The 15,795-nt window shown below is 39.0% G+C and overlaps 1 protein-coding gene across 3 annotated transcripts; it reads left to right on the forward strand.

Moving 5' to 3' along the window:
- Positions 1–1,646: 1,646 nt before the first annotated feature.
- s100z (S100 calcium binding protein Z) lies at positions 1,647–9,830 on the forward strand. 3 transcript variants are annotated; one of them, XM_078271460.1, is made up of 4 exons: positions 1,647–1,693; positions 2,448–2,520; positions 6,606–6,750; positions 9,407–9,829. In XM_078271460.1, the coding sequence occupies exons 3-4, from the start codon at positions 6,610–6,612 to the stop codon at positions 9,560–9,562; spliced, it is 297 nt and encodes a 98-aa protein (XP_078127586.1). In that variant the 5' UTR covers positions 1,647–1,693; positions 2,448–2,520; positions 6,606–6,609; the 3' UTR covers positions 9,563–9,829. The 3 variants fall into 3 exon arrangements, with proteins under 3 accessions (XP_078127586.1, XP_078127587.1, XP_078127588.1); XM_078271461.1 differs by having other exon boundaries at positions 6,609–6,750; positions 9,407–9,828; XM_078271462.1 differs by lacking the exons at positions 1,647–1,693; positions 2,448–2,520 and adding an exon at positions 6,431–6,477 and having other exon boundaries at positions 9,407–9,830.
- The last annotated feature ends 5,965 nt before the right edge of the window (positions 9,831–15,795 follow it).

The following is a 15,795-nucleotide window of genomic DNA, read 5'->3' on the forward strand; positions in this document are numbered from 1 at the left end:
CAAATTGTCCATTGTGCAAATATGTTTCCTAGTGATCCTGACTGCTGGTGCTAATAGTTTTGGAAATATCTGCAGTTGCAGATTTATGTATTATAGATGAACTATTGGCCTTGGCGGAGGTCGGCTCTGTCTAAAAGCCCTTCTAGTTCTTTCTGTGTTAGCAACATGGCAGACAGTTGTTGGTAAAATAACTGAGAAGTGGCACTCTACACATCACTAACAAGCACCGCTTGGTGTCTGAAAAGATGATGACAAGGTGTGAGACCACAGACTGTATAAAATAGTGTGAGACTCCTCCATTCACTCCCGAGGGAGAGAGCACATCCATTGAGGCACTGAACCCCCAAACTGCTCTAGAGACATCGTATCATGGCTGACCCTGCGCTACTCCCTTAAAATGCATGTGTGTTTTGTGTTAACAAAATGAGGGATTCGCGAAAAAGACGCATTTCAACTACCAATTGGCTTGTGTACATCGTGTAGAATGACAAATACGTTTTTATTTTCAATTTAGAGAATCAAGTCCAATGCCACTGTGGAGAAAAAGGCCTTCATCACACACACACACACACACACACACACACACACACACACACACACAAAGTGTCAAATTCAGTCACTGAAGTTCAGACAGTGAGAAATCCTCCAGTGGCAGAGCCACAGCGATGGTGACACCTTGGACTACACTTTACTTGAACTTCCACTTAGTATTTATACCCACTGTATCCACTATATGAACTCTTCATACATATAATGACATTTATTCATGTGGACACATAAATATGCTTAGTCTATATCGACGATGTTTCATTTTCGGGATTGTTCAGGAAATTCCGCCCGATGTCCCTCTTTCGGCCGGATGTCCCTCACCTTCCGCTTTCTTTGTGTTGGCATTCTAAACTCCGGTGGATTTATGAGAACTATAGTTAACTGCTCCTCAGATCTCTGCAGGGTAAATCCAGACAGCTAGCTAGACTATCTGTTGAATCTGAGTTTTCTGTTGCACGACTAAAACAACTTTTGAACGTCGACATGTTCCACCAAAACAAGTTCCTTCCCGAGGCTATTTTGCAGAGGCACAGTTGCTCCATCTGGCAAACTATGCCGCCCATGACAATTGTAATTGGTTTAAAGGAGTGTCAATAAACTAGAGCATGTTTTTCTCCCATCCCGGAATGCTGTGTGGACTAGCCAGACCCTCCTTCGCAGCGCTGTGGAGGAAGGTCTGGCAATGCGAGACTAATTAATGCACAATGACTAATTCAATTGTTATATATGCAACAGAAATGGAGAAGTGGACAGCAATATTTCATCCTGAGTATATTTCTTTATCTAAGGCTGTGTGGTAACATGTGTGAACACCACTGAAGGTATGAAAGGAACAGGAGCAGAATCATGTCAGGGCTCATCAACAGGTGCAGGTATACATCCGCTCGAACAGAGTCTCCAGTCAGGCTCATGGTGCACAACAGAGGAGTGGGTGAAAACCTAAGAGTATAGAGTCAGTGTGAGACATCTGCAGGTTTGATCTCACACATGGGAAAAGTGTCTGCAGTGCCTCACCTGTCCTGCAGGAGGCAGGGTCGTTAACCTAATGTGGTGGCACCTGTTGGATCCAACAAGGTTAGAAACGCCTCCCACTTCTTAGTATCCATGGTTAAAATGTGAAGATAAATGTCTTGATCTCATGCAGGTAAGTGAAAGCCTCAAAGCAACAGATGTCCGAGGACCAAGGACAGATGCATAGTATAGATGCAAGCTATGTGACTAATGTGTATTTTAAAATGACAATTGAAAACAGCACTGTTTTTAACTGTCACTCTATGTTTGTTGTATCCTAGTTTACACGTTTTATTGTTCTTTTGTTTTCCTTTTGCTTTATTTTTTATCTTTCACATATTCTATTCTTAACATTCTTGACATCTGCTGCCAATGTTGTTTTTAGTTGCTCAGATGATTGCTTGGTTTAGATTTTGGCTACCCTCTCTGTATAAAAGGTGCTATATAAATAAAGCTTATTATTATAGATAATTTCTAAAAATATATATTGTATAACCTACATTATGCATATCTATTACATATAAAATTAAGCATAAATATAAAAGGTATTAAATACACCAAATAGAAATGGTAACTATAAAGTGCATTTGCACAAAAGCCACAAATAAACTGGTGAGACATAGAACAAAAAATGTGAAAATTGACAAATGAAATAAAGCTATACTGCACATGTGGCATCAACACAAGTAGTCTATGTAAATTGTGTGTCTGACAATGCAAAGACTGGAGTGCTGAAGGGGAACACATGAGTACATTAAAGATGCATACATTCAGTACTCAAAGTTCCTCACCATGTTGCACTCATTTCAAATATATTTTTCTATCTTAGACATTTCAAAGCTTAGGTGCAAACACAATGGAAGCATCATCTCCTGTTGTCTTTGCAGTGACCTTTGAGATGCTGCAGAGGACCTGAGGGTGCACAAGGGGAGATAAAATGATTCATCATCTGTCATGAAGGTAGGCACGTTTTTTGTTTTTATCCCTTAAAGACAGTGCAGGGCTTTCAAATCCCTGCATTACAAATGTAAAACAAGTCTCAGTTTTGTCTCAAAATATTTAAATGTATCTCTAAGAAAAGATGTCACGAGTGAGGTTTTGTATTTTTTAAGAGGGGTAGACATGTATAACTGAGATAAATATTGTAATTGGATTTTTAAGGCCAACAATGGCCTTAAAAATCCACTAAACGGTCTAAACTTAACTGTTTAACATTTGATGAGACAATTCTTTTAATATTACAATTTATTTTCTATCCGGTAATTAAAAAAAAATAAAATGCTTTGCTCCTGTATATGATACGCACTGAAATCAATTCCTGTGCTGATATCTAAAATAACTCGGCGTGTGTATTCTGTACTGAAATGATTTGAAACCACCTCAGTGTTTGATTTGGTGTCAGGGGTTTTAATGGATAACCTCCCTGCACAACACTTACTATTAGCAGCTGTGAGGGGAAACTGTGTCAACACCTTAATAAATGGAAACTTATTTTCTCCGTGGCTGCAAGTGGAAGAAAAAGTTGCAGGCGCACCTGACAACTAACATCCCTCAGGTGTTGTCTTTGGGGGCTGAGGGCTGAATGGAGTGTTATTCTCCACTGTCAGTTATGACACAGTGACAGAGGAGGGACTCTCATGTGTGAGAGCGGCCGTCGGACACAAAATGACAAAGGATGAAAGCTGCTGTGGCTAAAAATAAACCCCCCCGATGAGAACATGACGAATTCCAGTCACAAGGTGAGACTAAGACAATGGTGACCTGCTGGCAAGCAAAGCAAGTCACAACAAGTTTGATTAATTTCACTGATATGAAGTGACACAAGAGGTTTCTTGGGAGGAAGACGTTCGAAGCTGAAAGTCAATGGAATATGTATAAGTGGCCTGCTTTGGCAACCCTGTCTCCCTAGAAATAACCTTTTTTATATACTAATTTGCAACAACAAACATGTTTTTTTTTTTTTTTACATTTTGATAGTTATATTCAGGCAGTCACAGCACTTGGTTAAGGTTCAGAAAAGATCGTGGTCTTGATGCATGAGAAACATGTTTCCCAAATGAACCGAAATCGCTTTCTTTCCCTAACCAAAGTGCTGTTGATGCCTAAACCTAACCACACCCAATCTCTGGCATCAAAGTCCAGGATGTTGCACGGCCATCATCCACCAGATCACCTCCATTTTTATATATATATATATATATATATATATATAATATAAACTTCCCACCAAACTTAATCCAAGCAGCAATAAAGTTTCCTTTGGCAAAACAAATTAGTGGTAGGCCTACATGTGTCATTTCTAGTAGACAGGTTTGGGCACGGGATGTTCTTCCTGTTTGTATCATTTGTGTTCGGACTTCCCCACTAAAGCTGAAATGCAAGTCGGTGTACATTTCAACACTTTAAAGTCCTGTATCCCTCTATCTGTAGTGTAGTCTATATCCTCAACGTTCCACTTTCGGGATAGCTCCGTTGCTGGCGGATTTCCGCTGGATTTCCGCTGGATTTCCCCCGGATTTCACTCATTTAGGCCGGATATCAAAATGCCAATGCCAATAAACCAGAGCACTTTTTTTCTCCCATCCCCTGAATGCTGTGTGGTCTAGCCAGACCCTCCTTCGCAGCGCCGCGGTGGAGGAAGGTCATTGGACATCTGACACAAGTGGTACTGATTTGGTGCTGCAAAGTCTGATACATAATCAGTTTACCAAGTTGATTTTGATTACATACCTGTCAACAAGTCTGATCACTCTTTACTTCTGTGTTGACTTGGAAACATTAGTCTTGTACATATAAGATCAAGCTTCAGCACCGGTATTGTTGTCCCTATTTGGGGGACTTGGGGGAAAAATGGTCCAAATTGGTGCAGCAGAGGCCCGAGAAAACCTGACTGTTAGTCCCTGATATAGGTCAAGCTCCAAATATATGCTGGCTGATGACATTATTGACGTACTTTTGTGGTCAAAAGCTCCTCCAGAGCAACAGAAGACATTTTATTTCTCACATGCTGAGTCCTTGAATTATGCTCAACTAATCAGACTTTTGTCCCAGAGAGTCATATTCTATATTTTGTATGCTTTTCGTAAAGAACTGTATGGTATACTCTGTATGACCTGTTTCTTTATGACCTGAAAAATCAGAAGCTAGTCAGCCAGGTGAGCAGCCAGGTTGAAGCAGAGACAAGTAAATGACTTCAGTCCTAATAATATCTGAGCAGAGCGGCCAACAGTGACTGATTTTGTTTTGTTTGATGACCTTTATTAATACATCATAATGCCAACCCAAGTATTTTAGCTTGTGGTTGCACCCGGAATCTTTTTATTGTTATGTCACTGCCTTCAGATTACACTCTGTGATAATTGTTAGCACTCTGAGGTCAGTCTGAACTTCAGTGATTAATGTCAGTGACATTGGTACATTTTTGGATGGATCTCTGTGACTACTGTTGTGCTCACTTTGACGTTTGCAGTTTTGCTTGGCTTGGCAAAGGGTTCATTAAAGAAGGTACTGTAATAGTTTTCAGAGTCATGGTGACCGGTGAGCTTACTGGCCCAGAATTAAATACTGAACAAGTTAAGCAGTGGTGGAAGAAGTAGTCAGACCCTTTTTTAAAGTAGTGACACCACCACAATTTAAAACATACTCCATACAAGTAAAAGTCAAAATGCTACTTAGGTTAAATCTATAGTGCGTAGTTTATGTCTCCCCCATGAGGAATTCTAAGTAATGACAACAACACTGTCGGCGCGTCCACATGACGCAAGCCTTCCGTGAGCGCGCACCACCCCCACCCCTCCTCCACACAGTTGCTAGTAGCCAAGGAGGACAGAAACAAGAAACATGATAGACTCTTTAGAAGAGGTAATTATCTTCTGCGTGCGAAAGTTGTCAGACGCCACAATCTTCTGAACATAGTCATACTGAGAAATACAGAGAGAGTTGTGTGGAGCTGATAGTCTTAATTAGCTTTGTAGCAACTCATTTGGCAATGGCTTGAATGTAACGGACGTCCATTAATATCTAAAAGTTACGCACTAAAGCTTTAAAGTAGACAAGTATCAGCAAAATGCAATTAAAATGTATAAGAAAGTAAAAGTGCTCGCTGTACAGCAAAATTACATTACTATTTTATTATTACTGATCCATTAACATGCAGTGGCATTTTAACTTATCTGGCTGTGGTATAGCTGATATGTATTTTATTTACTGTTGGGTAGGTTCATTCACTGTATGGCACCCAGGAGGGCACTTCATCACACTTTTCATTTATGAACTCCTAAATGAATACATGTCAGAATTGCTGCGGAAACAAATGTGACGCAATTATGATTTTTTCTTTTTAGAAAACAAATGATGCTGTTGACTTTACACCCAGCATAAACTTACTAACTTACGATTAATATAAACTCAAATAACGAATTTTCACATATCCTGGGTGATGACGTATTTTAGTTAAAAAGATGTTGCAAAGAAAAGAAACATTCAGCTATTTATCAATTAATATTGAAAATGAGCACGGGTCATTTTTGACCCATGTTGTGCGTTAAAAGGTTTTTAACATCAGAGGATTAAGATGACTGCAAGTAGATTTCCTTAACATGTCTTAACCCATCCTCTGAAGTGCTTCAGAGGGCTGGAGTCACTTCAGGGATCTAAGTGTTGCAGACACATGTGTTAAAAGACCCATGCATGGCCCAGAGTCTGATGAATCCCCACGGGGGCTCCAGGGTTACACTGAGGCATGTTTTGTTTTCCACTTTGATTAAAACCTGGAAAGAAAGATGGTTACCATGGGTGTCTCACCTGTGGAATTCATTATCGGCACAAAGAGGAAGGCTCACTTAGCTTCTCCTCATTTCCTCATAAACAAGCTGTGCTGCAGCATCTCTCCTCACAGTTGTACGGGACTCTAACCAGGTAAGAACACCTCTCCCGTAAGGTTTTGTTTTTGTACTCTTATGGAAATAAGATTAATTATATTGCATGAGTAAATCGTGAAGCGTTTTCATTGTCAGGAAGCTGCATGAGTTCTTTCATCTTTCCAGCAGAATGCGGAGCCAGCTCGAGGGTGCAATGGATGCACTGATCACGGTTTTCTACAACTACTCTGGACATGATGGAGACAAATACAAGCTCAACAAGGGCGAGTTAAAGGAACTCCTCACCACAGAGCTCAATGACTTCCTCATGGTATAGTAGACATGTCTACATGCATGATCATGTTATTCATGTATTGTGTATTTAAATAGAAGTTGTCACATCATGAAGTAGAATTTTCAGATTGTTTGCTAAGCTTTTTGTTGCATTAAATAGAGAAAAGTCTTCCCAAAAGGTAACGTATAAACCCTGATCAGCTCATTAGGAACCAATGTGTTTTAAACAGAGAAAAGTCGAGGTGAAGTTCAGACGGACCAGAACACAGTCTTGTCACTGGAGCATCTGCAGGGAGAGTTTCAGGACTTTAGGCCTTCATGTCCTGACACCACAATGAAACACATTGCAGACTGCTTTGTCCACTTAGACTTATGCTGTAAAAGCTTCATCACTGGCAGCTGATATTTATTAGCTGTTATTTCAAGTGGCCGGAATATTTGTCTAAAACTGGATGAAGCATTTTGTTACGTTTGCCATCAAATTTGGCCAATTGTTTTCTAATGAATGCTTTGGTTACGTTTTTTTTTAATGGTTTTTCTCAAGGAACTTGAATTTCTTATACATTGCTTAAAATGCTTTGTTTTAATCAGTGTCGTATCTGTTAAAACAGGCAAGAACTGATCATATTAACCGTTTTTATTAGTCAAGCACTTATTTTTGTTGCAATATTTGTGGATAGACGTGTGAATGCAGACTCATTGGCAGATCTCCACTGACCCTAGAACCGCCCCTGATTGGGAACATGTTGGTGCACCAAAGTGTGACCTTTTACATCTCCCTTATTTCCTCAATGGATCTATAATGACCAATAGTAATTATGGTCATTTACTTATTCCAGATCTTTGCATGGCGCTTTGTGTTCAGATGGTTTAAAATGAGAGCATTCCGACCTTGTCTGAGAAAATTGTTTTCTCATTGATTGCTATCCTGCTGGTGGCTCTCACATCCCAGCACTGTGTGAAATAAAGGATGTGGAGAGGGAGATAGATGAGGTCATTTCAGATAAGACCCCAGCCCCCTTGAGTTCGCGTGATAGCGGCGTGTATGAGCCTGCGATTCCAAATGATTGAGACCAACACGTTAAAAAAGCGGTCAAGGCCTGAGAGTCAAACGTCTGATGCCTTCAGATATATATATATATATATATATATATATATATATATATATATATATATATATATATATATATTTATTTTCTTTTTATTCTTCTGACTTCTCATACTCCCTCATGCGGACGGGAAGCCTCAGGTGCTCACAAATCATCATCATCAGTGGCCCATATCGCCTCCAAAAATAGACATGATGTCATCACATCCCCTCGGGCTGCAGGCACCTCTGAGAATAGACGCAGCCACAGTGTAACATTCACCCTCGGTTTCCTCTGACAGAAAACATTGACACTTCCCAAAACCAAGACATGATAGATTACTGTGTGTATGTATACCGGTAGTTTAGTTTAGAAATGAATGGGTAGTATTAAAAAGATGCTGTTCCGACTAAAAATCCAGACAGCAGAGGAAAGGAAAGCTTCTTTTCTATACTTGTTGATTATTTCAGTTTAGCTAAAGTTGTCTCTCAGTTCAGAGTTGGAAATTTGAATTTTTCTTTAGTTTATTTTATTTTTACTACTTTATTTTATTTAATCAATTTTATTTAAGTTTGAATATATAAAGTTCAGATTTTGACCCACTTTTATTTTTCAAGTCATTGTGACGTCTCACTGACTCATCTCATGTAGCTCAGTTTTTTTTCTTTTTCAGATAAACTGAACTGATTCTCCTACTTTGAAATCTAAATAAACCATATTTAAAAATGAAACCAAAAAACATTATTACATTATACGTTATTGAAAAAGACGTTGTCCACAAGGCTAAATGAAAAAAACATGAACAGTTGATGTTTTGGAGATACGTGGTTTTCACAGGACAACAATGTAATTAAACAGTCAAATTTATTTTTGGCTCATAATATTTTTATGAGCCCCAAGGGGCTTATAGTGTATCCCTTTAACATAGAGTATGATTACAGTTAGTATGAAACAACAAAGTAAAAGACAAAAGAAAAACCAAATTACAGAACAAAATATACACATCAATAAATGTATATTGATGTCATTTTCACTCTCTCAAATGTAGCTTTCAGTCTTTTTAACCATCAGAATCAAAACATTTAAAACGTGCAGCTGAGGTGATATTTTTCTAATTAAAAAAAAAGAAATCCCTCAAGTAAGTTAGCTCTCAGTGTGGACTGGATTGCTAACAAATGTTAACTTTAATGAGTGCCACGACGTAAAGATCACCGGTGCCTCGGAGGTTGGAGGGTGTTAAAGGAAAGCCACGTCTTGTTTCTGGATCCTGGGGGAAATGAGCAAAAGCAATGTGTGTGTGTGTGTGTGTGTGTGTGTGTGTGTGTGTGTGTGTGATCAGCTACTGCTCATCACTCTGCTCTCCGATGGCTTTTTTCCTTGAGTCAATACCAAGCAATCGTGGTTGTGACTAATCCTACACGGACTGATATTTCCTATATTACAACCTAAATCTACTATGTGTTAAAGGTATTTTAAGTTCTCTGACAGGGATCTGAAGTGTCAATGCTATTGGCTTACAAGGCCAAGTTATACAGAAGAATCATTATGAGACTAAAAGCTATATTTGTTGCACTAATATTCTCTTTTTATTTTTTTGTTTTTCAGTCTCAGAAGGATCCGATGCTCGTGGAGAAAATCATGAACGACCTGGACTCGAACAAAGACAACGAGGTGGATTTCAATGAGTTTGTCGTGTTGGTGGCTGCCCTGACTGTTGCCTGCAATGACTTCTTCCAAGAGCAGAAGAAGAAAACCAAGTAAATGTCTGTAGAAAACCAGCTGTAAATCTTTAATTGTTTAAAAATGTCATGACATTAAAAAACAATACAGTAAATGTAACACCAGTTGAATCCTTTGTTTTAGCATTCCCCGCTGAATAGGATCGTGAATGTAATATTTATGAATGTAGACACTCTGTCCTATCCTACCAATTTTCAGCCCGGAGCTGTTAAACAATGACTTTGTGATCTCACATCGCGATTTTTCTGATCCAAATTATAGTCATTTTAATATTTGAGTGTTGTTGGTAACTAGAAAATACAAAAGAAATGTTCATGGTGTTGTCACTGTCACCTTTTTTATTGTGTTTGTAGCATAGACTGTGAGTGGACATAGCCACCGTGACGTCACCCATTGGTTTGTGGACCTCTGTTTTAAATCGAGTTTGGCATTTCGGCAGTCGTCATCTTGGTTTTTTGGAAACCATATTTGGACAAGAGGTTGGAGCCAAGTTATCAGCTAATGCTAGCTAGCGAGCTAGCTCGGTTAGCAATGTGCAACCGTAATTCTCTTTAACTGTGATGTTAATCGGGGTGCTAATTCTGGCTAGCAACATAACAGGCTAAAAACACAATATACCCGAAAATTTAACAACTGGCTCCTTAGTGTCTTTTAGTACAACTGAACACTGAACACCACAGTTTAAGGCGACCAAGTTAGCAACTTTCATGAACTGACAAACACTGACAGGGAGAGGGTCAACGTTCTAAGACGAAAACACCCAAAACAAGTTCATGACTATTTTAATGTACACAGCAGTGTTGTAGTCAAGACCACCTAAACCAAGACCAAGTCATTTGGTCACCAAACAACTGAAACATACAGTATATACACAACCAGCCAGGGCATGAAGTTAACTTTTTTGACCACAAGCCACTGTGGCAGGTGGATTTTTAAATCCACCTGCCACAGTGACGTTTTACCAGCCAGTTTTTTTTTTTATCCTATCCTGTCCTATTGATAGTAGCCTACTCGTGGACATTGCTCCGTCATCACGTGCTGTAGTAGGGGGGCCCGCCTTGATAATCCTGCATAGGGGCCCGGTGTTGGCTCGTTACGCCACTGCATATAAGAGATGAGATGACACTGGTGAATGCGCACCATAACACATGAGTTGTTGCAAAAAAGTTGCAATTTTTTTTTGTATAGTTCTTAAAATGAAAAAAATAAATAAAAAGGAAACTTATTTTGGGTAGAATAATAATTATTACTATTAATTAATTACTCTGGGCTGAGATTTCCTAGTAACCTTACCAAAAAGGCTCAGGATGCTGCAAATGTTGGTATAATATGAAAACGGCTGGTGGATTTAAGACACAAAATAATAATTTATTGAATGAATCAAATATGAACATATCTGTCATTGTCAGTGGCTTGTTGAGCTTTACATTGTTAGTTAATTTCCTATCATGGGCTGGGACACACATTCATACGGTTTAATAAAGTACTTATTGGACTTTAACTTATCATTGCCTCTTACAATAACAAGCGTAGTTGTCCTCAATTTAGGTCAAACTGTACATCTCATCTGTGTTTTTTCCTGCATCCACCGTGTGTGTTTGTGTGTGTGTGCGTCAGTCGCGGGGGAAACGGAGCAACAGCCCCGCCCGCTGCAGACAGCCGACAGATTGAAACAGCAGCCGCTGACTTTAGAGTGAAAAATCGTTACAGCGTACATTGATGTTAAAATGTATACATGTTGGCAGGACGGTCTGAAATGTTTTGCACGTTCTATCGCTGAACGTTTTGTTGGTAAATGTGAGCTGTTCGAGTCACACACACGTCTCGTCTTCATATCAGAAACAAGGAAATGAATTTGACCCGTTCTCACTCCCGCTTGGTCAGTGGCTGCACGTGGGACTGCTGGGATTGTGTGAGTAATGAAAATGTGATAGGGGGCCCCGGCTGTCAATCAATGTCTTCCAGTGATGCGGGCCCCTGATTGGACCAGGCCCGTAAGCAACCGCGTACCCTGCTTACCGATAGTTGCGCGTCTGAATCACTCAATTCTCATTGGCTACCTGCCAATGTGTAGATTGACAGTGTTACCCGCCAATTGCAAAATTCTCCCGCATTTGGCGTGTGGTCGGGTGTTAATTCCATGCCCTGCAACCAGCTAATACTGTATATAGCTAATATTCGCTAAATCACTGTGGGTGAGGGGTGAAGAGATTTCTGAAGAGTTTTGCTACAGAGGCAGGTTAATAACATTAGCTAGCTAGCTTCGCTAGCGTCACTTACACTTATAGCTTTCTTTATGCTTCCTTACTTAGTGCTGATAAAAAATGTAGGTACATGGTCCCGGCTGTGTCGGTTAGCGTTACATTGCAGAATTTACACACTGCTGTGAGTTTTCTTTTAGATGTTGTTTTGCAAATAAAGTCTTTAAAAAAATATAATACATAAAATGTTGTTACCGACGATTTGGCTGACATCTCCCAGACAGTCAGAGCTTCTTTTTCTCCTTCTGTCGCCTACATTCACTTTAGGAGTGCGTATTAAGGGGGGGGGGGGCAGGGGTTAACAGTAACACATTTCAAACTAGAAAAGAGTCAAGTTATTGGTTGCATTTGAAGCAGGAAGTTTTACATCCAATCACAGAAATGATGTTAAAGGGTAACTACCGTTTTTTTCAACCTTCAACCCTATCTTCCTATGTTTTTGTGTCTAAGTGAGTGATAGGAACAACAATCTTTGATATTGGTCCAGTATTAAGTAAGATCGCTGCAGTAGGCAGCTGCAAAACAAGCTACAATATAAGTTAATAGGGCAATTGTCCAGCTTGTATTTAACTTCACAAAAGTGCTCGTTTTGCCGCTGACAGGCTCAGATTAATATTCTCAGTGTCTTGATATCATTATGGAAAGGATTTCTAAGGAGGTCAACCTTTCTGTAAAAAAAGTAAGATCCTTTTTTTAAACATAAAAACATCTGCTAAATTGTGTTCGCTAAACACACCAGTAATTTTAGCATTGTAAAATACACTTCATTCAAAGTTGACAGACACAAAATAAAACTATGAAAAGCCGTTTTTGGGTCGTCTTTCCACTTTTCTAACCATCACAACTCTAGTTTTGGTTAAAACAAACACATAGTTTACCGATTTATGAAAAGTGGTCTTGAGACAAAGACCGGTCTCGAGTATTACAACACTAGTACACCGTGCCATGGTTAGCATTGCTATCCCTCTATCATGATTGACAGGTCGGCGTGTAGCCACGCTCTAAAGCGTCCCCTACTTTATCGTTTATTTTACTCCTAATGGGACCATAAATTACTAAATGAACATCATGCTGTATTGAAGAAGACTTGGAAGCAGCGATTGAATCCATAAACTTGTTAGGACAATATTTATTGAGGTAATAAATCAAGGGAGAAGTAGGGTCCTTTTCCCATAGACTTCTGTAGAAACTGACTTCTTTTTGCAACAAGTGGAGTAGTTGCCCTAGGCTGCTCAGGCCCAGAGGTTGAGCTGTGTTTTATCCCAAATCTGGGTGCAGTGGTGGAATGTAACTAAGTACATTTACTCCACTACTGTACTTAAGTACAAATTTGAGGTACTTTTCTTTTCTTGTTACTTTCTACTTAACTACATTTCAGAGAGAAATAGTTTATAAAATACAATGTTTTATTATAAATTAAACTTCCCAACAATATAACGGCCTACAAATCCAGTTGAAATGATTAGCAGATTAAACACTTAGTTAATTGACAGAACTGTTTGGATCGTTTCCAAATTGTTTCAAAATGTGAGGATACTTGCATTCTTTTACTTACATTAACATTACACATACTAACATTTTCAATGCAGGACTTTTACTTGTAACAGAGTATTTTTACAGTGTGGCATTAGTACTTTTACTTAAGTAAAGGATCTGAATACTTCTTCCACCACTGCCTGGGTGCATTACAGTTAAAGACTCTTCACTCTTAGTTTTGTCTATGCAGTAAAAGAAGGCACAGTATGTTATGGTCGTTGCTGACGATTAATTGAGTGGCCTTAACCTTTAAAAAGACACCTTTGTCATCTTAAAATGTCCTTCATCGTCATTTATTTTTGTTGTCCCTACTGTAATACAAATGTCAAAAGTTGAATGTTATTGCTGTCTTTGGAGGCGTTGTCACAGCCTGATGGGAAACATTTTTGTCCCTTGTCTGTCTTGCTGTCAGTCTACAGTATGTTCCCCAAGGAGGAATACTTTTTTCCCTCATGTTGGCACAAAGCTAGAGTCCTGGAGAAATGCAGGATCACAGTGAATAAGCCTACTGTTCATGTTTTATTTCAGTGATAAGAGATTTGTCTCGAAGATGTAATGCTTTGAAATCGATCGTGTGAAAAAAAAGTTTGATGTTTCTTCTTTCCTGAGAATGTTTTTCAAAACTTTATTCTGACCTATTTTGTTTTTGAACTATATTTGACTTTGAATCTTTTAATATGACAACTTACAGTATATGGTAAAATAAATCACTGGGTGACATCATGTAAAAACTATGTGTAAATGTGAATAAGCAGCACTATCACCGACACTTTAATATGTTTGGGCATGTGTGCATGTGCAGTGGTGTAACAAGTATTCAGATCATTTACTTAAGTACTAATACAATATTGTAAAAAAAAAAAAAAAAGTCCTGCATTCTAAATCCTACTTAAGTACAGAAGTATTATCAGCAAAATGTAGCTAAAGTTTCATTCTGGCCTCTTTGACATAATTAGACACATTAAACGCTGATGCACTAATACAATAACTACTTTATTCATTTAATTTATTATTGAAGCTAGTTTTAACCGCTCTATATACAGATAGTTTAGTCCAGTGGTTCCCAACCTAGGGGTCGGGCCCCTCAAAAGGTCACCAGATAAATTCTGAGGGGTTGTGAGATGATTATTTGTGAGAGAGAAGAAGCGAAAATTATTATGAAATATTGAATCATTTTATTTCAAACACTAATAAAACCATCTTAGAAATTTGAGGGGAAATGTCTCTTTGATGGAACTCCCACACATCTGAAATTTGTGGTAAGTGGCCTCAATTAGACACAGTTTTTTTGGCAAGTGGTCAACTACAAACAAGAAATGATAGTGTATTTCTTATCGATATCGAATTGTTTATGTAAAACCTTAATCTAAAAATGACTAGTAACAATCAAATGAATGTAGCAGTCAAAACTACAGCATTTCCTTGGAAGTATAAAGCAGCATAGAAATGGAAATACTCAAAGTGCATAAATGTGTGTGAGAGTGAGTGAGCTCACACTCCCAATCCCAGTAAGCACAGACCACCTGGGTCCAGCAGCGTCAGCCAATCACACGGACACGTCTTTCCCTCAAGCAGAAATGCTGATATTGTCACCTTGGGGAGGACGAAAGTATAGACTCAAGCTGCTTTTTTTCTGAGGGTTTTCCTCTGAACGTCCCTGTTCCCAAAATACCCAAGCAGACAGTTAATTTGCGATGACATTCTCAGCTGTGATGTGAAGGAAAAATTACTGAAACTAAATACAGTGTGGTGCTTTTATGTGCGCAGATGGTGCTCGCACAAACCCTCACTGTTACAATGCAATGTGTCTGTGATTGGCTGTAATGGAGCAGGATAATCATCTCCCGTGAGAAGATGCTGTGCAGTAATTATGTTCTTTGTTTCATTTTCAAAAGGTTGCAATCAATCTTAAGTGTCACTTGATTATTTTGAAATGTGGATATTTATATTCTCATGCTCCACTTCCACACACACACTTTTCAAAGTAAGTGTCTATTCATTTCCTGTGACTCAACGTCATGTTCAGGAACTGGCTTTCAGCAGAGGAGACCCCCCCCTCCGATGACTGTAAAGTTTGAGTCATGTGTCGTGAGCATCTCTGATAGTTATCTGTATAATCATGACATCCTGTTAGTGTGGGGGACAATTACTGGCAATTAAGATATGCTTAAGTCAAAATTGCTTGCCGCTGAAGTCCACATGCAGCTCTTCAGGTGTGTGTGTGTGTGTGTGTGTGTGTGTGTGTGTGTGTGTGTGTGTGTGTGTGTGTGTGTGCGTGCGTGCATGTGGGGGTTACACAGCTGCAAGTATTAACAAGTTGGCTCTGTGTTTACAGTGTGTGTATGCATCTAAAATGGCTGTACAACAAACCAAACGACTTAAATGAAATGAAATTGTAAAGAGAGCGAAGATTAAAACCGACATGTAGCATATCAAATAAATACCATTCAAGAAAAT

This window comes from Sander vitreus, chromosome 16 (assembly GCF_031162955.1).
Source record: "Sander vitreus isolate 19-12246 chromosome 16, sanVit1, whole genome shotgun sequence".
Taxonomy (NCBI): Eukaryota; Metazoa; Chordata; class Actinopteri; order Perciformes; family Percidae; genus Sander; species Sander vitreus.